The sequence below is a fragment of the Ciconia boyciana genome, chromosome 23 (genome assembly GCF_034638445.1).
Source record: "Ciconia boyciana chromosome 23, ASM3463844v1, whole genome shotgun sequence".
Taxonomy (NCBI): Eukaryota; Metazoa; Chordata; class Aves; order Ciconiiformes; family Ciconiidae; genus Ciconia; species Ciconia boyciana.
In genome coordinates, this window is record NC_132956.1 from 5,668,011 (window position 1) to 5,689,431 (window position 21,421).

The 21,421-nt window shown below is 52.1% G+C and overlaps 1 protein-coding gene across 1 annotated transcript; it reads left to right on the top strand.

The window, feature by feature from the left end:
• Nucleotides 1-12,913: 12,913 nt before the first annotated feature.
• PNPLA1 (patatin like domain 1, omega-hydroxyceramide transacylase) lies at nucleotides 12,914-21,215 on the top strand. The gene is made up of 7 exons (XM_072845041.1): nucleotides 12,914-13,115; nucleotides 16,615-16,847; nucleotides 17,943-18,008; nucleotides 19,341-19,553; nucleotides 19,905-19,965; nucleotides 20,081-20,187; nucleotides 21,123-21,215. The coding sequence occupies exons 1-7, from the start codon at nucleotides 12,914-12,916 to the stop codon at nucleotides 21,213-21,215; spliced, it is 975 nt and encodes a 324-aa protein (XP_072701142.1).
• The last annotated feature ends 206 nt before the right edge of the window (nucleotides 21,216-21,421 follow it).

Genomic DNA, 21,421 nt, shown 5'->3' on the forward strand with positions numbered 1-21,421 from the left:
GGCTGAAAATCCCACTTCTTGCTGGTTGAAGGTCTGAAACGCGGAAATCCAAGCCTTCCTCATTTAAAACCAGCTCCTGTGGGCACCCAGATCTTGTCCCCAACCTTGGCAGCCCCTAAACCAGAGTGCAACAGTCCGAGCTGCTCAGCAGCTGATGGGTGAAAGCCCTGCAAACACATGGCGTTTTGTGGCTACGTGGACAAGCACAGACAGAGGTCGTGAAGCAGCATCGTGTTTCACGGCTGATAGGAAAAGGGGAGTTCCTTCCAACCTCGGTTTTGCACCGCTGCAGAAATCATCCTGCTGCCTTGTATCTTTGCTCTGGACCCTTTCCCAAGCCCAAGCTGCTGTCTCAGAGGTGCATTGGCACCGCTTTTGGGGCAGCAATGCTGTGAATGGGTCTGGGAGCTGTCAGCCTTGGGAAAAATTTTGGCAAGGGTTGGTGACTGAGGTTTCCACCAAAACTGGTTGTTGCCAAGCTGAAACTACAGCCCCTTTCGCTGTAACTGGTGTTGCTCCTCCAAAACTACTTTACGCTTATTAACTGGAGCCTGGAGATGCTGGTGGGCTATAGCCAGCAAGAGACGGTGGTGGAACACATGGTGGCTGGTTGGCAAAATGTCAACAATACGACATCTCCGGAAACGCTGCCTAAGAAGTTTCACTTCCAGAAAAAAATCACCAGCTCATTGGCAAAATGCAAGTGCTTGACAAGTCAAGCGATGGAGGAGAAGGAAATGAGAAATTCTAGTGGGGTAAATGATCATAGTGTCGCAGCCTTTGGGAGGTCCTGGCTAGGCAGGGAGGCCAAAATCTCTGCTAGGAGAGGGGGCTGGAGGTTACCCAGCTGCAGCCTGGGAATGCACCATGCCAGGAAGGTGCAGTGAAGCACCCAGACCTCAACCTGCCTTCCACAAAGGGTGCTTTTGGTCCCAGAGAAGACTAAAGCCAGATCTTTCTTGAGGTGAAATCTAGCAGAGTCAGTGTAAGTCCTGCCCAGCCTGAGGGCCAGCTTTGGTGGGAAAGCAGATCTCCTTCCTTGGCAACTGTCCCATCCTGGCCCTGTGTCGCTCTTGGGATACGCACCCATGGGTGCATTTTTCCTGACCTTCTCCTAACAAGACACCCCCCTGGCTTTCTTGTCGTGCAAACAGCCCTGATGACTCCTGAGCATCCCATCACCTCTCCAGCCTGCGTGGTTTGTTTTGTTGGAGCAGGTGACAGTTGGTGACAGCTTGTGCTGTGCTCTCAGGGAGCGTGCGAGATGCCCTCTCTTCACCTGTTTTTCCTGCAATGACTAAGGATCCTGTTGGACTTGGATTTCCTCTCCGGGTTGGGAAGCTGCCAAAAGCACTCAACCCTCCTTGTGCCATGCCGTGCCACCGCAGCTCAGGAGGGATCTTGGAGGGTGAAAATCAAAGGGCACCTTTGCAAGGATGGGCTGCAATGACGAGCTCTTTCCATGCTCCCAGGAAGCCCTCGTGTCCTTCCCGGGGTGATGTGTCTCTTTTCCCTGCGGTAAACAGAGGCAGGAGGGCTGTAAACCTGCTGCTTTCCTGGAACGGGGACCCGTCCCTTTCGGTAAACAGCCCAATAACTGCATTTGCGCCAGGGTGTTTGGTGTGGGTGTGTGGGCAGGGAGAGCACGCAGCCGTTGGTGACTTTTGCTGTGGCTGAAGTCCAGGGGCGGTGGCATGCAGGCAGGTGCCCCATGTGGGCTTTCCCGAAGGTTTGCAGGTGCTTCGTTCCCTGGAGGTCATCATCCATGCTTCAGCAGCCCCAGGTCTGGTGGTGTTTGGGGCAGGGTGTTGCACGGCAGCAAATGCAAATGCCCGTGCATGCCCGCTGCTGTCTCGCACTGCTCATCTGCTGAGGGAACCAGCTAAAAGCAGTCCCAGGGCTGGAGAAAAGAGGATTTGCTTTGGGGGCTGGTGCCCACCACCCTCCTGGGTCAGAGGCACCGCACAACTGGGCTGAGAGGTTTCCACCGAGGCCATGTGTTGGCTGTGCCGTCTGTCCAAACCGTGGCCAGTGCAGGGAGCAGTGGCTGCCCTCAGCACCCCTGTCATGGGTCAGATCTGAAACTGCAGATATTTTTGTGTCCAGGTGGCTGGTGTTGGCTCGAAGGGACCTTTGTGGTCCACTTAAAACACAACTGCCTCCAACACCCAGTCAGCTTGGCTGTGGCTTTGGCTAGCCAAATCTTGAAGACCTCCAAGGATGGTGATTCCCCACCCCTCTGGACACCCATCTGAGGTTGTCCCACCCTCCTGCAGCAAAGGCTTTTCCTGATGTCCAACCTCAGCCTGTGGCCTGTCTGTCTTGTTCCCAAGAAATTTGGGTGATTTGACTACTGCCTTCTCCTGGGCCCGTTGTAACCCTCTGTGCTTCACAGCTCTGTGCAATGAACACCTCTCCCTTGATTTTTTCCATCTTCTGGAGCAAGTTCCTGTAAATAAGCCCGTTTTAGTTCTGCTTTTCCCTCCAACGTCGCTGGCCTGAAGATACCAACCTCGGCATTGTGTGCTCCCTCCACGTGACCGCGTCTCCAGCCAGCTTCCTCATTCTCTCCCAGTATTGATGAGAAAAGTGGACAAATTTGGATCCAGATCTCTTCCCCCAACTCTGGCAATGCGCTTTCGGTTTTTCCCAGGTCTCTTGCAAACATCTTTTTCTTATGCCCCTCTTCCATTAGGTTTTAGCATGTCCCAAATCCCAGAAGGGACCTGAACTTGGATAAAGGTCTGGATCCAAAATCACAATTCAGGTCAAGATTTTTCCTGGAGTCACTTTGGGTATCCCATCTTCAGGCTGTGTCCAGAAATGCTCCTACAAAGAGGAAAAGCCTGCAAGAGGCCGTAAGTCAACGCTGATTCCCAGTTTAATCATGAGAAGTTCTCCATGAGCAGGGACGGTGCTTGGACTCGGCCTTGGATGATCTCTAGTAGCAAGACCTCCAAACTGGAGATGGCCAAACTGTGCCCCATGGCCAGAGGGGATGTGGGTTTTTTTGTTATATGGATGTTGCAGAGAAAAAAACAAACAAAATTGATTGTGAAACTCCTTCTCACCCACTGGAATCGACCTGCTTATGAAAAGACATGGTCATATGCTAGTTAGCTGCACGGAGCTCCTGATGGATGGTTTAATTATTTATCAGAAGTAGATGGGGATGCTGAAAAACAAAGCCAGGTAATTCCTAATCAATACCAGACTGATTCATCAGTGTAGGCTCAGGAGAAATGGAGGGAAATGGACTGGATCTCTCCCAATTATAGGAAATCATGGTACAGAAAGTTTGTAGAAATAGAAAGAAAATAATCCCGGAGTGGTTCAATTGCAAGCCGAACCCCTTATGAGGAAAAGAGCATTTTTATCTGGGAGGCCCCTGGGCAGCACATCATCCTAGCTGAAAACTAGAGAAAATGCCGCACTGCTCAGGTGGAAATCTTGCCGAGGGGTTTTCCAAAGCCTGTGTGCTGGCAGCCACGCCCGGCAAATGCTCCGCATCCAGCACCGTTCCTGCAAGGTGCAGTGCAAAATATTGCCATCAGATGGCCAAATAGCAATGAGGATGGCAGGCAGCAGCCTGCGGGAGGGTGCAACAGGCACAGGGGTGCGGGGGGGTGGCTGTGGGGCCAAATGGATCTCTGGTGTAAGAAGAAAGGCTGAAGATTTGTTTGGCCAAGGGGCAGATTGCAGATGTTGGGATGCGCAGATCTGTGTTGCGTGGGTTCGACCCTGGGAGATGCTCTGCCCCTGGGCAAGGCTGCGTGGGAGCCATGTGGGTGCAAAGGATTCGGGTCATGAAGCCGGTCCTGTTTCATGTTTTAGGGTGAGTGCGCAGGCTGTCTGAAGGACCCCAGGATGGGTTTCAAAGATGTTGCAGCCCAGCCATGCTCAGTGTTAGGCAACAACCTGATAGCAGCGTGCCCCAGAGCGCCTGCGGTCCCACAGCAGCCCTTCACATCCACTTTCCGGGAAGCTCCTGGGATGTGAGCGGGTTGATCTGCTTGCTGCATTGAAACCCTGTTTATCCGAGAAAGTTATGACTTCTCCTTACAAAAACAACCCAGAAAAGCCCATACATGGCATCACACCCATTAAAAAAAAAACAGAACCAACCAAAACCAAATGCCAAACAGCCGGCTTAGCTGGTTTCAAAGGCCAGTGCTTACACCGGGTGACAGGTGATGTTTATGCTGTTTTGCTGCTATTTGTCATAAGGAAATTGCTTTCTCCTCCAGCGAAACTCACGCCTGCTGGTTTTCCACCACGAGGGAGGTGATAGCGGGGATCCCAGGCGGAAGCGTTGGCCATTCTCCTACCTGAGTGGCTGCTAAAAATAGGACTTCACTCAGCCAGGCGCTGGCCCCAGGTATAAAACAAGGCACCTCCCAGGAGAGCCTGACAACCTGTGGGGCCCGTGGCCGAGGAACTTGTCTTGACATACGTCCAGAAGGGCAGAAATACTGATGGAAAGGTAAATACCCAAAGAGCAAATAAACAATGATGTGGCCAATGTGCTGGAATCAATCGAAGTAGGAAGGGGGTTGTTGCTTTGCTGTGATTAAATCTAGTTGAATAATTTATTATCGGGTGGTCGGGTGGCTTTGGTGTTGGCTTGGATGAAGGAAACTTGCCTTCTTGATCCAAAAAAAGGCCGGGTTGGGGTGGCTGAGTGTGCTTGTGATGATGCTCATCTAGACTGAGCGGAGGCTGATGCCCAGCTCCAGGGCAGTTTGTATAGCCGAGCGTGCTGGATTTTGGTGTTGGCTTCCCATGTGCTGTTCAGTGGTGGAGAAAGTCTGGTTTGGGTCTGGTTTTCTGAAGGGTGAAATGGGTTTCGGAAGTAGAGCCATTACGAGGCACAGGCACGGCGCTCTGTTTTCTCAATAGTAACACCTCCTGTTTAATTTTTCTTGTAAATGTGGAGGAAAAGGGTGATGGAAAAGGCAAGGACCAGGCGCTCCGAGCTCTGCTAGCAGCCCTACGCTGGTGAGAGCTCGTGGAGGGGCTGCATCACCGCAAGGTGTTCAGCTGATATTGGCAGTGACGGAGGATATTTGCAAGAGCCCACGTTGCCCTTGGCCTCTCCAAGGGCTGGAGGCACCTGGCCTTGCTGCGGAGTGGGTTTTTTTTTTTTTAGCAGCCAATGCTTTAAGGGGAGATACTCAAAAATCTGGGTTGTGTGATTCATCGGGGGGATGGTGCTCCTGGCGTGTAGTTTTTCATCGGAGCACGGGAAGACGTTGCAATAGGAAGATACAGCACCATGGTATCTGGATGATACCCTTGCTGGATCAAACCCTCTGGATGGTAACCAGGCTCTCCCTCTCAGATGTGCCCAGCTTGTCTCCCCCCTCCCTGCAGTTTCGCTTCCTTTATCAGCGGTATCTACAGCCCATCGTAAAACCCCGCATGTGCAGTCTGCATAAGGAGCACTCAGATAACAACTATAAAAGGGGTTGATCATTTACTGGGAAAATAAACAGTCTTGGACACCCAAAGCACCCTTGAGTGGCAAAATGGAGGTGATTTCCATCGTGCCCAACCTGACCGCGCAGAGTCCTGGGGAGAGCAAAAATCAGGCTGAAAATGTTGTTTTCCTCCACAGCAACGTGCAGGATCTGGCTGCGGAGAAGCCTCGGTGGGACGCGGGGAGGCAGCCGTTGGGCAAGATCCTCTCGCTGGACAGGCAAGGGGCCAAGAAAGTGCTGGAGATCTATGTCAGGCGCTCGCTGAGCTGCTGCGAAAACTCGCTGGTCGCCAAAAAAACACTTCAGGAGAGAGCTGGAGGGCGAGGGAGGAAGGCAGGTGGGCTGCAACAGTCGAAAAGCGACTTCTGCAAGTACTCGTGTGCCAAACTCGGCCCCAAGAAGGACCAGGAGGAGGGAGTCAAAGCACCGGACCTGGATGAGGCTCTGGATGATGACAGCAAAGCTCCCAGGGAGGTCCCTAAAGAGGAGCCGGAGCCCAAGAGGAAAAGCACAAAAAACTCTTCCCAGGGCAAAACCCAACGCACCTGGTTCAAAAGTGTCTTAAATTTCCTCCTCAAGAAGAGCCCTGAGGACCAGAAGGAAAATGCAGGGCAAAAAGCAAAGGAGAAAGATGCCAAAGCTCCTCACAGCTCCAAATCAGAAGGGACTAAAAGACCCGGAGGGGTCTCGAACACATCCCCGCCGCCGGGCAGAGCCCTGAAGAAGAGACCCAGCCTCAAGAGGGTTTTCTCCTTCAAGAAACATGCGGAGGAGGAGTGGGGAGAGATGGCAACCGGGGTGAGGGCCAAGCGACCCAGTTGCCTTCCCCTGCGGCACGTCCAGGCACCCGCCACACCAGGTGGGACCCCCACCACCCCTAACCCTGACCGTAAGCCAACCCTACTGCCAACGGGACCTCCGTTGGGCTTCTTTTGGGAAAGCTATAGTGTTTAGTGCTGGTTTCTAACCTAAGCATCACCCTCCTGGTGCTTCCTGGGGTTTGGGATAGGTTTTGGGGACTCCAATCTCAACCTGCTGCCCCAGGAAAGGGTCAATCTGCCCGTGCTTTGAGCACACGTCATTGCTCCAACGGGTGAGCACAGCAAGTTACCCCAAGCCAGCTGCTTGGCATTAACCATCAAAGCATAAGTTTTCCCCCTCTGGCAAACAAGGGACGTGGTGGTTTAGTTTAAACCTGCATTCGAGATCTGAGATTAAATCTTGAGCCACTCTAGGGCCAATGTTAAGCTGCTTTCGATTTGCTGCGGGGAAGGGTGCGGGCAGCCGGCACGGCAGGCAGAGCCCGCCAGACACCCCCGTCCCCACCCCAGCCCTTCCCCTGCCGAAAAGCTGGCGAGGGGATTTCTGCGAAGCTTTGGCAGATTCGGGGCAAGTTGCAGCCGCTCGGTTAGAGTTCAGAGAGCACAGCCCCATCGTTCTCCGGCGGTATGCCCTAATTCAGGGAGGGCATGAGCACCACGTGGATGCAGTCACTGCTGCAGCTGCAGTCCTTTCAATCAATGGCCACAAAAAAAAAATCCTCACTTCTGAATACGGGTTTTTCTTCCAGCAGACGTGGAGCAGCCCGATGGTTACTACGCACGAGTCTCGGAAGAGATCGGGCTGATCGTTCAGGGCAGCGAGAGCCAGGGGAGCAGAGCATCTGGATGCAGGGAGCCACCACAGCCGGCCAGCGCCGATGGGGTCGGTGAGTGTTGCCCTTGCAAGCACTCCATCGCTGGCACGTATAGAAAACGTACGTGCATGAGACTTGTCCCCATGCAGAGCCTGCACGGGATCCAAACCCTGCTTCAGTCCTGTCCCAGGGGCTTACGTGTCCCGAACAGTCATGTGAAGACTCTGGGGGAGATTTTCAGCATCAGGGCTTGATTTGGGGAGAGAGAAATTCAAAGGCAGGAGGTGGTTTTGCTGGCTGAGGATATCAAGGCACTTGGCAATAGGCTGAAATGGGTTTTGGAGGGATGGAGGTGGATAAGCATTGCTCAGGGAATTTTTCCTGGGGACTAAACACAGCATCTGGGTGTGAGGCTTGGAGAAAGGGCTGGAGATAACATGGGATCTCTCTCCGCAGATGAAGCCATCAGGAGAATCGTCGCCCTGCTCCAGAGTGCAGGAGATGAGCTGGACAGGCAGGTGAGAGGAGAGCTGAGGTCAGCTGGATGGGGTTGAGGGAATTTGGGCCAAGCTCTGTACTGCTGTAAAATACAGCAACACCATCGATTTCCCCGGTGCAGGGAAACGCTGAGTAAAATCAAGGAAATGGCATCTTTTAATTCCCCGACTGGGTGTGATCGTGGCTGTCTGTCTGTCCTCCCTCAACTGCAACCCTAGCGTGGAGCGAAGGCATCAACTCAAGGATGACACACCGAGTTATTCGCTCATAACATGCGTATCCACTTGCTTCTTAACCAGGTGAAGGAAGACGCACGGCTACGGATGTTCTTCAGAGACATGTCCTACAGCTCCTTCAAGAACTTGGCCGATGCCTATGTCCACAAGGAAATGACGGCCAGCAGACCCAACGTCAACCCCCAAGAGATCCAGTTTGCCTTCACAGTGCACCTCACCGCCAAGGTGGCGGGCATCTGCAACCAGGCAGTGAACAGGATCATGGGCTTCGGCACCCGCTACCTGGAGGATTCGTTTGTACCCTTGTCCTACAGCAAAATTCTCCAGGTAAGGAGGAGGACCGAGTCCAGGGCTGAGCTTCCAGCAGCAAGTTGGGCAAGTTGGTGTAATTTTAGGGTGATCGATAGACCTGGGTGGGTAGCAGTCATGCTGGCTTATACTGGGGAGGTCACCGGGTGCTGGATCTTGCCCTGTGCTGTTTGGGCTGCCTTTGCCTTTCTCCAACATGAGCACGGCCCATGCACACCCAAGGAGCAGGACTTGCTTTCTCCCTGCCCACTGCATCTCCGCAGTCAGGAGATGCCCTGTAGTGCACGGCATTGCTGCACCCTGGTGTACCCACAGCTTTCCTCGGGGAGAATTTCCTCCTCAAGCCATTTAGAAGACCAATAGCACCAGCTCAGTTTGAGAAGGGACCTCACGGATGTTTTCTTCTGTCTCAGCAGGACAGAGAAAAGTTCAGCACAGACAACTGCGAAAGCCCGGACTGACATCGACTGCTCCGAAGGGCCTGGGGCGCCTGGGAAGCCAAGGATGCAGATTTACTGATGGGGGGACAGTCCCTGTTGGTGACCTGGATGCGGGGTGATTTTCCGAGCTATGGATTTAATGTCTTCTAAGGAAAACCACAGCGATAGCCACAGCAGCATGGAATGCTTAAACCCCACCTGGCTGGTGGCAAAGAGTCTGTAAATAAAACAAACCCCAAATTTCACCCTGTATTTGCATTTTAGCTCTCACCAAGTGCATGTGTTGAACCTCATGGTTTGTTCGTGTTCGTGTACCTGTATTTATTTACCCGCTTTTCTATACGTAACTGTGAATGTACAACATAATTTTTGTAGCTTCTGCTGTCAGCCAAGTGTCCGGTTCAGGAAAAAAACCTCTAAAACTCAAATAAATTGGTCCCTAAATGACAGCCAGGCTTGTCTAATGGGTGATGTGTACGGATGTTATACACAGAATAACGTTTGCTTTGCTACAGCTGTTGTGGGCTGCTCCTTTCCAGCCAGATGCAAAGTGGCACAAAGGGAGCCTTACAGCAGATACACAGTGCGGTCCTGCTATTTTTTACTATTTATAGCCATTCCCTTTCCAGCAGAAGGAGATTTATTAGCCCAAGCAGCTTCATCTGACACCAAGAACTGAGTAAATCTTGTTCCCAAGTGGCGCAGGAGCTGCCCTCGCTCTCGCTCCCTCGAGGACCGAGGGGATTTACAGCTGCCAGGGTCTCACCTATGAGGTCTAAGAAGATGTGAAATGTCAAAGCGATTAAACCCTAATCGCTGGGAATGTTCCCAGCTAATCTTTGCCCAGACCCCTAAGTAGGGCCATGGATTAAGGCAGCTTGGGGCCGGGGAGGATTGCCGGCGCCCAGCGCAGTGCCACGGGCAGGAGCATCTCCCTTGCCAAGGGTTGGAGGTAAAGGTTGAGGTAAAGGGGACAAAATTTTGGGGCTTGCAGTGCGCAAGAGGTGGGATGATCTAGGGTATTGAAGGCGATGGTGGTGGCAAACAAACCTGTGGGCCTGGGCCAGTGCCATGCGTGGGGTGACAGTCCCGCATCTGCCCAGCACCGCTCTCTTACCCTCCTCTCCTGGAGGACACCATCTTTTCAGCCCTTGTAAAACCCTAAGTAAAACAAAACAAGGAAGCACGGTCCTCGTAAGAAAGGAGCAGCCCTTCCCCACGCAGATCAACATCCCCCTGTTTGCGAAGCCTTTAAGGAAACATTTGATAGAGCTGCAGAGGGGTGAATCACTGGCTACCGTAAAGCCCCAAGGCGGGGGGACACCTTGCAGGGGCTCCGTCTAATTTAGCCCAGGGTAATTAGGACCATGGAAAACATCAACTCCCACTCCTGGGTCCTGCCTGGCAATGCCAGCAACAAGCGCAGCGCCAGCACCTTGTTTCCCTTTGGCCAGGAACAAAGCTGGGAGACTTTTACTGCAGAAGAAACCGAAACCGCTCTCGTCTGTTTGCAAACCATCACGACGTTCCTATCCCCGGCCCGGAGCCCAGGGGACTGTGCTGGGGCTGTGACCGGGGCAGGGCGAGTTCGTGCTGGGGACACGGTGGGGACCCGGCGGGAGGATCATGTGATGCCCCTTTTTGTTTTGCATCTGAACTCGTGGTACCAGGTATGGGTTGGGATTTGCATGGAGCAGAAAAGGGTTTTGTCTCCTTGCTGACTTCCTGGAGGACATCATCTTGCCTCGGCATGTGAGATGTGCCTGCTAGGCAAAACACCGGGGAGAAAAACAACTCTTCTCTCCCATTTCCTTCTCCTGTGCTTTTCCCGATATCGTGCCTGAACCAGATATCCTCCTTCTGTGGTCGCTGGACATTTCCCCACCCATCGGGGCAGCGGTGCTGGGGAAACAAGGAGCAAAACCTGCACAGCCCTTTGCACAACGGGCTCCGGTCCCAAAGAACCCGACCCGAAGCAGGGATCCTGCTCCAGCCAGGCTCCCATCCATCCCGGGTGGGACGAGGATGGGAGCAGCCATAGCTGTCGTTAGTGCAGCGCCCTGGGGCTGGCGGCTCCTGGAGCCCAGGTGCCTTCTCGTGAGTGACTCCAGCGTCTTGGCTTAATCTCTTAGTTATAAAATTGAGACACTGATTGTCTGTGGCCACTGAAGATATTAAGAAGGTATTAAGGAAGGGCAAGTGATTAGCCCCGGGGTTTTGATCGGTTTCCAACTCTTGGTATTACCTTCATCCTTCCCTAAACGCCCTGCTGTGGCTTCAAACAGCTAAAGCAATCGCCTCGCCCGAAAATCCCTGGGATCACAGACACTGGCCATCTGGGCACAGATCCTGCCCGGGCAGAAAGCAGCCCTGCGCCCCGCACAGCCCCCTGCCCGCCCGGAGCTCAGTGCGAGCGGGGGGGCCTTCTCCCCAAAGCATCTCGGGCTGCTTCTGGGATCTCGCGTCTCTGAAGTCGTTAGTCCTCGCTAATCCTGCTTTGTCAAGCACCAAGTGGGGGAGGGCGGCTTAGAAAATCAGCCCAGCACTTAATGAGCCAATTAATGCAAAATTCGCTGTTACTAAGAGGATGATGACAAGGTTTCATCTCATGGGAGCGTGGCACTGGGCCAGGGAGGATGCAGGAGGAGACAGTGGCATAAATCACGCAGATGCAAGCTCAGATATCACCAGAAGGCTGGTAGAAATGCTGGAACATGTGGGAGCCTCGCCCAAGGAGGGGATAATGTAAAACCAACATCAAACACTGGAAAGACAAGAAATGAGAAGACCAAATCCAGTATGTGTATCTACAGCAGGATGTGGTCACATGCAAACACCCTGATTCAAGCAGTTGTTCACCTCCAGGAGAGCCCAGATAATGTTTCAATATATCTTTGAGCTGATAACTTGCTCCTGCTTGTCCTCTCATCCGGGCAGCAGCCATCGAGGACAGCCTCGGCCATGCCGAGTGGCATTTATCTGGGGGGCTTTGCAGGCAATGTTCGCCTGCTGATGGGCAGCTACCAGCGAAACTTCAACCCAGGGACATTCTGCACATGGAGGGGGGGGTCTCTGCCCCCAGGTATCGCACAGGACACAACCCTCATCACGGGGACCCAGCGATGGCTGGAGAGGCCAAGGAAAAATGTATGAAACTTTGGGGTGGAACAGCATTGCAAAGGTTGTACCAGGATGCTGGGACCATCCTCTGTTTTCTTGTACTGTCCTGGCCAGGCTGGTGCACCAACATGGGGAAGGAGAGCTCTCTCCTTCAGCCTCTTATAGTACACATGCCCATCTTACGTATATATACACAACCTCGAATGTAACGTACATAATATCCATTCTATAGTGTGCACGCTATATGTATTTGGACAACGTAAGCGACGCAGTATTTAGTAATATTTAATAAATACATCTGTTTAAAATGGCAATTTTTATTCTGCATGTTGGCAGCAGCATTAGGTTATTAAGGCTGAAAAGGCCCTAGAAATCTACTGAATTTCTCCCTATTTTTTTAACTATCGCCCAGCCAATGAAGACAGCCCGAAGGCAGTTTGAGTTTGGTTCAGTAACCCCAGCTTTGGGGAACACGGTGCTGCTGCGGGCAGCCTTCTGCGGCCTTACAGAGCAGAGTGCTGGAGGGGCGAAGGGAAAAGCAAATCCAGTTCCCTGTTTTTCCCCTGCCAAAGGATATCCAAGAGCCAGGCAAGGACAAAACTCCTCCAATAGGGAGCAAATATAAGCAATATTTCCAAACCTAACCCAAAGTAACGCCCTGCATCCACCCCTTGTGTAACACCCTCTGGCTTTAAGTGTCTTATACAAGCCTTTACTCACTCCGTACTGAGCTGTGCCTAAGCTGGGATTGACAGAGAATCCTATTTAGGAAAACACCCTTGATGAAGAAAGCACGAAGCAGAGAGGTAATTTTGCATGCATGTTTCCAAGCGTAACGGGCACAGTAATGCGGAGAGCATCTCTGGGAGAGCTCCCGGGGCACTTCAGATCACTTGGTATAAAAGGGGAGCCTTGATTCAGCCCTGAGCATCTGAGCGGGCTGTGGTCGAGGATTACAAGAGCTGTTTTGATCAGGGGAAAAATTCTGTTTTTAGCACAGGCAGCAATTAAAATAGCTTGTGAATCTAAACACCTCGGGCAGCTGTCATAAAAGAAGGTAGAAAATCCATCTTCTGCACTCCTCTGCAGCCAGAGATGAGCCTGGAGAAAGCAGAGGAGAAGAGAGCTTAAGGGTCACCTGGTGAAAAAGGACAACCTGAGACATCGAGCCGGATACGCCAATTTGATCTCGAGATGGCCGAGGAGGACCTCCGGGGTTCGAGCACCCCTTTCTCGCTCTCCTTTTCGGGCAGTGGCTTTCTCGCCCTGTACCAGGTTGGGGTGGTGCAGTCCCTCCTGGAGCTGGCTCCCGAACTCCTCAAGTCTGCGTGCAAGGTCTATGGGTCGTCCGCCGGCTCGCTCATCGCCGCTGCCGTGGTGTGTGGCATCAACCTCGGTAAGACACTTACTGTCTAGATTTCCTTACTATAGATTTTTTATTTCAAAATAGAAATAGAGGAGCTACTGCCTTAAAGCACCAGTGGGGATGTGATACTGGTGTAACTCATATCACTCACAAGGCATAAAAGAAATCTGCAGATGTTGCCACTTTTGGCAGCCACTCTGGAGCAATTTTGGGTGGTGTAAGCTGAAAAAGCCAATTATTACTCTCTGTCATGGTTTACACCCGGTCAGCAACTAAGCACCACGCAGCCGCTCGCTCACCCACCCCCCAACTCCAGGTGGGATGGGGGAGAGAATCGGAAAAAAAAGTAAAACTTGTGGGTTGAGATAAAGACAGTTTAATAGGACAGCAGAGGAATAATAATAATAATAATAATAATAATAATGATAAAGGAATGTACAAAAACAAGTGATGCACAATGCAACCGCTCACCACCCGCTGACCGATGCCCAGCCCGTCCCCGAGCAGCGGTCGCTGCCCCCCAGCCAACCCCCCCAGTTTCTATACTGGGCATGACGCCCTATGGTATGGAATAGCCCTTGGGCCAGTCGGGGTCAGCTGTCCTGGCTGTGCCCCCTCCCAGCTTCTCGCTGGCAGGGCATGGGAAGCTGAAAAGTCCTTGACCAGTGTAAGCACCGCTTAGCAAGAACTAAACCATTAGTGTGTTATTGCATTATTCTCATCCTAAATCCAAACCACAGCACTGTACCAGCTACTGGGAAGAAAATGAACTCTATGCCAGCTGAAACCAGGACACTGGCTGAATGTTATCTCAGATGGTTGGGGAGATACTGCATGGGTACATCTGGACGTACCTCTATGTTACCGGCTCATTTTCCTGCTCCTGCTGAAGGAGCAGGTCTCCTTCTCTTCTGCTACGAGGTCTAAGGAATGATGTGTCTAAGAAGCTGAGATGTGTCCCAAAGCAAGTCTGCGTGGCTGCCGTGGGTGGCTATGCCCATGTAAAGTCCCCTTGTCCCTTATGGATCAGGTCATTTGGCATCCTTAGCTATGAAGGGACACGAGTGGCCGTCACATAGGTATCTAGAGAGCTGAGAGCCCTGTTTGCGTGTTGCTTTGGGTTATCCCACTCAACCTTCCCAGCACAAAGGGAGATGTGGCACAATTCCCATTTCCAGATAGTGGAGCACCTTTCCTCTTGGCAAAAGCTCAAGGGCTCGTCAGCGGGACATGCCCAGGGCAACAGCAGTCCCCACTCCAGCCCAGGGCTGGGGTTTCTCTTATTGCTGCAAAAGGGGTTTTACTCTGAACAATCTTAGGCAACGTGGAAATAGGCCCACCTAGCAATAAGATCATCTATGTGTAGAACTAATTCAGAGCAGTTAATCTGCTTTTAATAATCACAACCTCCCATATATCCAACTAGTGTCCATGTGTAAACAAGTGTACACAAGACCTAAGTCTTCAAAGGCTGATCCAAGCCCCACTTCAAGCAATGGGGACATTTAGGAGGAGTGGGGGTTTTAGGTCCAAATAATGACGGAGGAAGCAGGGAGGAAACAGGCAGTTCCTGAAAGCTCTGGTGGATGCTAGAACCACTCTGCTGGAGCTAAAAATAATTCAAAACTTTGGCAAATACATTTAGACAAAGCAGAAAGGAACCTTTCTGCCCATATGGGGGTGAACTCCTCTACGAATCAGCAAGGGCCCCAAAACCTTCCTCTCGGATTCCTCGTGCTGGTGTAATTGGATGGAGCTGGGGCTGTCCAGCAGGTATAAATCAGTTTGGTAACTGCTCTTGCTGTGGGCACCAGTGCTGGAATGGGGGTCTGCTTCACTAGGGGTGGTAGGCACCATCCACTTAGAGGTGCTGAGATGATCTTGTGCCCAAAACATCTTCCCCAGGAGAAGAAAAGACCTTTTGGGTAGTGATGACTCTGGTTGGGTTTCTAACAAGGAAAATGAATATGGCACAAACTCTGTCAAATTCACATTGGGGAGGACTGGGGCAAAAAGAGGGTTAAAGGTGTGATGGGGTGTCCCATGGGGTGGCTGTGGTCGTGTACCCGGCCCCTGCCCTGACCCAGGCTGGGTGAGGAGCTCTGAGCTCTCCGAGCCAGGCTGTCCTCTGCCACCCCACAGGTCACCTCCTGGGCACATGCTTGTCACCAGCAAGCTGGTGCAGGCAGAGACAGTCACGGCATTGCATGCCAGGGTCATCCCTCGCTCGCCCCGAGTCAAAGCCCTGTCCAGAGCCAAAGCCCCCAAAGCTGGGGTCAGCTCTCACCTCCTGCCCGGCAGCTTGCAGGCAGTTTTTCCATGTTCTTCCCCATTTCCAGGACACAGAGCAGCCAGACAGTGCCCGGCGGGTGCATCACCTGCCCGGGGTGTCTCCGGCTCTTTCGGTATCCCTGAGGACCCTGCATGAACCCACCGAGCACTAATCATCACGCCACATGGCCTGAACATCTGCTCAAATATTTATAACCCCTCTTAATACCTGTGTTGCTCCAGTTGCCTTCGGGACACTCCATCTAATCCATCTGTCTGTCTGTGCTTTTAAATCAATCTCACGAGACAGCCCGGAAACCTTTGCCCCTACAAAGCCATGGTGCTAAGGCAAGCCCGTGGCTTCGTGCCGGTGCAGGGTCCTGGGGAGCCCACCTGGGTGCAAGGATGGCTCTTTGCAGCCCTGGGGAGCCAGATAAGCTTTTTGCTGCAAGAGTTTAGCTGCCCAAGGTAGGGTATTCCCCCAAGCGAGCTCCCCATTTCAGCAAAGGGACCAAGCTCCCTCCCCGGGATCAGACTGACCGTGGGCTTTGCTGCACCCCTCTTCCCCCCGTCACTGTGCAGCTTTTAAAACCTGGTGTCTTCTGAGCCCTCGGCCAGGGCTCTGCAGCTCTGCTCCTTTAATCCAGCTTCTGGGACGTGCAGATGCATGTAATGGCTATTAACACCGGCTGGGAGGTCACCGGGGGAGCTCAGGTGAGCGGGGAATCCCAGCACGGTGGAGCCAGGGTGCTTGGCTTGCAGGAAAGCCCTAAGCAGAGGAGGTGGGGGTCTGCCCCTTGTCCTCACCTTGGAGCCGTCCCAGCTCCCCCGTGAAGCCCGGGGCTGCCCTTGCGCAAAATCGGAGGTGGAAGGCAGGAACATGTTGTGCAAGTCACATTGGCACCGATAACTCCGTGTCTGCACCTGCATCCCCCTTCCCCGGGGCTCTTTGGAGCCCTTCCCTAATCCACGGCAGGCACATCTTGAGCACCCATCTCCAGTGCAGACGGGGATTTCACCAGTGAGGCCGTGCTCAGCAATATGTTGTCCTTTGAGGACATCATGGGGGTGATCTCCCCCTTTCTGTCCTGCCCCAGTGTCCCCCGTTGTAGCAGCAGTATTGTCCTGGGGTCACGCACAGGGGCTGCAAGAGGCTTTATTTGTGAGGAGTGTTAAAAAACAGGACTAAAAATATAACTATTAGAGCAGCAGGGATATTGACTTTCTCTCTGTTTCCTCTCCCCCTCCTCTGTGTCAGATGACCTAAAGGAATTTTTCTTTGCCATGGCAAAGGAAGTCAGGAAAACCATCCTGGGCCCTCTCTCTCCCAAGTGCAGCTTGCTGGCAAATATCAAGACTGTTTTGCAGCGGATGCTACCAGAAGACTCCTACCAGCTGGCTTCGGGGCGGCTGCACATCTCACTCACGCGGGTGGCGGATGGCCAAAACGTCATGGCCTCTGAGTTCAGCTCGAAAGAGGAGCTCATTCAGGTAAAGGGACCTTCCTCTGATGCCGTAGGAAGATGTCTACCTACCGCTTGGGGTGGAGGTACCCAAGCGTTGATGACTTTAACTGCACTGTTTTCTACCCACGATGGGGAGAGCGTCAGGAAGCTTTTCCAGAGCCGTGGTCCCACCCCAGTGAGCTCCATGAGGCTTGGAGGGAGGGAGGAAGATGTTATTGGTCCAGAATCAAGCAGGAATAAACCATGTTAAAAAAGCAGAAGGTTTGTTTCCAGCCTGAAAAAGCTGATGCTGACAAGTTGGCCAGCTCTAATAAGTGCTAATGACTCTTTGCAAAGAGCTGTGTTAATGCTAACATGACCTCTCAGCTTTCTGGACAGGTCTCTCCTTGGCCAAGCCCCATTGGCAGTAATTTTCCTCATTGCCTCAGCACTTTCCTGGGAGGAAAGAGCTGGACAAAGCGTCTGTGCTGCCAAACAACAAGCAGCTGATTAACCAGTGAATTAGCTGCTGGGGAAAGAATCCCAGGGTAAAACCCTAACAGAGCTGACCATGAGGTCGTGGGCTTGCTTGTCCCAGGGAGACAGTAGAGGGTGGCAAGTCCATGGAGATGTTGGAGTTCACCCCGTGGCGCCTGCCCTAGGTCAACCCAGGAGCCCGGGATGTGCATTCCCAGCTGATGAGATTGGTGCAAAATGGTTGCAAAAGGCCCAGCAGTGGCTTTATCATTGACAAATCCCAGCAAAATGAAAATGCATTGTGAGGATGTCTTAGTTTTGTCCAAAATCCCACAAATATGAAAAATTACCCCAAAGCTTCACCTTCCCACCGTCAAAGGACAGTGAAAGGGATACATAACTCTAATATTGCTGGCAGCTATAAAAATAAAGAATGAATTGCTTTGCCCTACTCAAGAGAAGTGTTTCAACTTTGTTGAAATGAGATATTTTCCCCTTCTTGAAACCTTTCTTCTTGACACAGTCAAGTGCAAAGTCCAGGTGGTACCGACAGCCTGGCTCCAGACGATTTGTCAAGCCTGAATTTGCAGGCACCAGTCAACAGCTTTTGTCCAGGAGAACTTTGACAGGAACATTTACTTCTGCAATCCCTCTCCTCCCCCAGGCTCTCCTCTGCAGCTGCTTTCTTCCTATCTACTGTGGATTCATCCCTCCATCCTACCGAGGCGTGGTGAGTGGTATTTCCAATAAAACATATGCTCCCAGCAGTATGTTCTTGGGTTTGAACTTTACATTCCCTTGAGCAGAGCGGGATATATATGTCTAGGCTTCTTCTTTAGTTGATGGAGGATGATAAAGCCTTTTAGCTTGTTCTTCATCCCATCCTAAGATGATAGCTGGGTGGAATTGCCATGTGGAGAGCCCTCTCCTGCTTTGCCTACAGACAGAGCCTGGATGACTAGATCTTGCTTTGCAGATCTCCAAAGTGAGACGAGAGGATGCCCACACTCGGGACTTTGACACACAATCCAGTTATCCTGAGCAGGATCTGTCTGCAGTGCAGATGTCTCCATTAGCTCAGGTGCAGACTTGGATGGCTGAAATATCTCAAGTTCATGGGAGGATCCTCCCCCAGCCATGCGCCTATTCATACTCTGTGAAACACCGCAGTGACATCAACAAATTTGGGCTGGCTTGCTGCTAACCCTCAGTGAAAGGGGAGCACAGCAGCGTGGTGGTGGAGCATGTGCAGACGGACCACGGAGTAGCCGATGCATCGTGACCTGCTTGTGTGTCAAAGCCCACAAAGCCACGATACCAGATTTGCAGCTGGGATAGAGCTAGGATCTTTCCTTGACTCTTGTTGGGCTGCACTGATTGAGCCTATTTAGTCCTCGGATGTCCGGTCAGTCTCCAGCTTACCCTGACTGTAGGGCTTGCCCACAAAGTGCATAAGTTTGCAGGACCCAGAGCTCAGTGGCGTTGCCGCGTCAGGCTCCTCTGCACCGTTATTTCACGAGCATTTAATTCAATCAGCTGCAGTCCTTGCAACCTCAAATCCCACTGAGGTGGGTGGTAAATTAAGATTCTTTTTGGAATAGAGCAAATGACATTTTCCTTGCCCAGTGAGTAATCCTCCAGGGATCTGCAGGCAATTATTAAATTCAGGAGCCCTACTGCTTGAGCTCAGGACTTGAAATTTATACGACACTGTAAATTCAGTGATGTTTGAATTGGCTAATGACTGCCAAAACAACTTTACAAAGCTTTGTGAATTAAAATAATTGTATTTCTATTTTAATAACTGCTGTGGATTACAGCACCTGGTCGAGGAGCCAGCTGGGTGCTGTAGGCAGGGCAGCAGAAGGAGCTGGCAAAGGCCAGGATAAAGAGCAAGGGGTGGGAAGAGATGCTGTTGCAAGTGGGAAGAGAGGACATACTGGGACTGGCTCGCGGCAGATGTTGCCTTTGCAGATGCTTGCTTTCCTCTCGGTGACGCTGCCCTCACGTCCACGCTGTAGCAATCCTCAAAGCAAACCCTCCCTCTGCTCTATCCTCTCAGCGATACGTTGATGGAGGATTCACCGGCCTGCAGCCTGTTTCCAGCTTGGAGGAAGCCGTGATCACTGTGTCCCCATTCACGGGAGAGCTCGATATCTGTCCGCGGGATTGTCCCGCTATCTTCTTCTGTTTCCAGATCTTCAACGGCAGCATTCAGATCTCGATAGAAAACCTCTGCAGGATTAGCTATGCTCTCTTTCCACCTAGCACCATGGTAAGCCCACCAGGTTGTCTTCCCAGCTTTGTTTTGGTTAAAACAAATTAGTGCCGGACCTGCCTTCCCAAGCTTTTAAGGTTCGGGTCAATCTCCATCGCTAATTAATCAGATTTCAAGGGCAGTGCATTTTTTTGGTGGACACTGCTGGTGGGTGGCCAACCTGGGATGGGGTCCACCCTGGTTTGACAACCTGCAAAGGTCTAGCGCTTTGGTGGTTGGAAACCAGCCTGTGCTTGCTGCCTTCCCAAATGAGCCATCCCAACCCTCCATGGTCAAACAGCCTTGGATAGCTCCTGCCAGTGCCTGGATAGAGGGCTCTTTAGTGACCTCAAGTGTTTCTCCTTGCAGGTCTTGAATGACATTTTCTCCCAAGGGTACCAGGACACTGCCCTTTTCCTGTACAGGAACAGTAAGTGTCACCCCCAGACCCGAAGTGCAGCCTAGAAGCGTGACCCACTGCCCATCGGCATTGCGTGACCCATGCAACCGGCCAAACACCAGCCCTTTCTTTCCGTGTCTCACAGATGCCTTTGGCTTTAACTACTTTGACGGCAATTTCCGCTTCGCCAGCATGTGTGGGAAGAACGACTCCGCACAATCCAACAGGATGTTCACCGGCTTGTGCAAAAGGGTACCGCAGTGTCTGGCTCCTTGCTTCCTGCCAGGTAGAGGATTTGGGGTACTGATCTTGGGTTTTGGGGGTGGCTGGGGCCACTGAGGGCTGCTGCAGTCTTTGAGAGGAGAAGTATTATATTTAAGACATTACTGAGGTATTTGTTATAGTAAATATTTCTAAACCTGCAGTAGCCATTCGCAAAGAGGCTTTGTAAGAGCAGCTCAAGCTGGATCCTGGCCTGGGCTTCGGTACCTACAGGCTGAGCTGCAGCAAGAGTTGCTGGACAAGAGGAATTATTGCATTTATTGGGTTATTTCTAATTACTGGTCTTTATTTACTTCTGTGTTGTCATTCATGGGCACAGGCTTGGCCATGTGGAGGAAGGAGCAGGTGACCGGACTGCAGGATCCACTGTCAAAGGTCCTGTTGCAGCCCTACAGGCTGCCAGCTTTTGTCAGGAAGGGGTAAGAACACCTTGATAGAGGCATCAAAGCCGAGAGTGACATAGAAACCAGTGGTTGTGCCTTCAGCAGCGGCGAGACACCTGAAGGGATGCGGTGCAAGATTAGCACGAGGCACGCAGGCATCCCTGCCAGCCCAGCGTTGGGCGTGCAATGGGCTGTAGCATCCTTCAGATGGCAGCTCCATGGGAAACACATGGGGCAGTGTCTGGGGCAGTGGGGGCTGGCGGCGAGTCCCTCCTTTTCTAGGGACCAGGGCAAGCTGACGCACATCTACGGCATAAATAAGCTTAGTGGCATCTCCTTCCTCCGCAGGAGGATTTGGTATTCCCCGAAGGCAAGCTCTCAGGGAGAGCGGGTATGGCTAGCAGGAAAACCACAGGACTGCTTGGTTATGAAAAAGAGTATTACAGTGTGCCTTTACCATTAACACCCTCCCCCTTTTGCTGCATTTACTGGTCATTAAAATCTGCCTGTTTGTTTTTGCAGGCTGAAGAAGCTGTGGGGGCTGCTGGAAGGTATCAGCTCCATGGTAAAACGGTTCCAGAAGCTCCTCCAAACCATGGTGCCTGGTTTGCCTAAGAGAGCCGTGGCCAGGAGGTGAGGTGCTCGGGGGATGCAAACCCTCAGCAGAGGGAGGGCAGGGTGCAGAGCAGGGAAACCCCGGGGGACCTCACCCATGGGTCACTGATGCTAAGCGTGGCTAAAAATTCCAAATCTGGGGTACTCCACATTAAAAGTAGCTAATTTTTGTCCCCGTGATATTGTTTATTTAGTGACATCTGAAA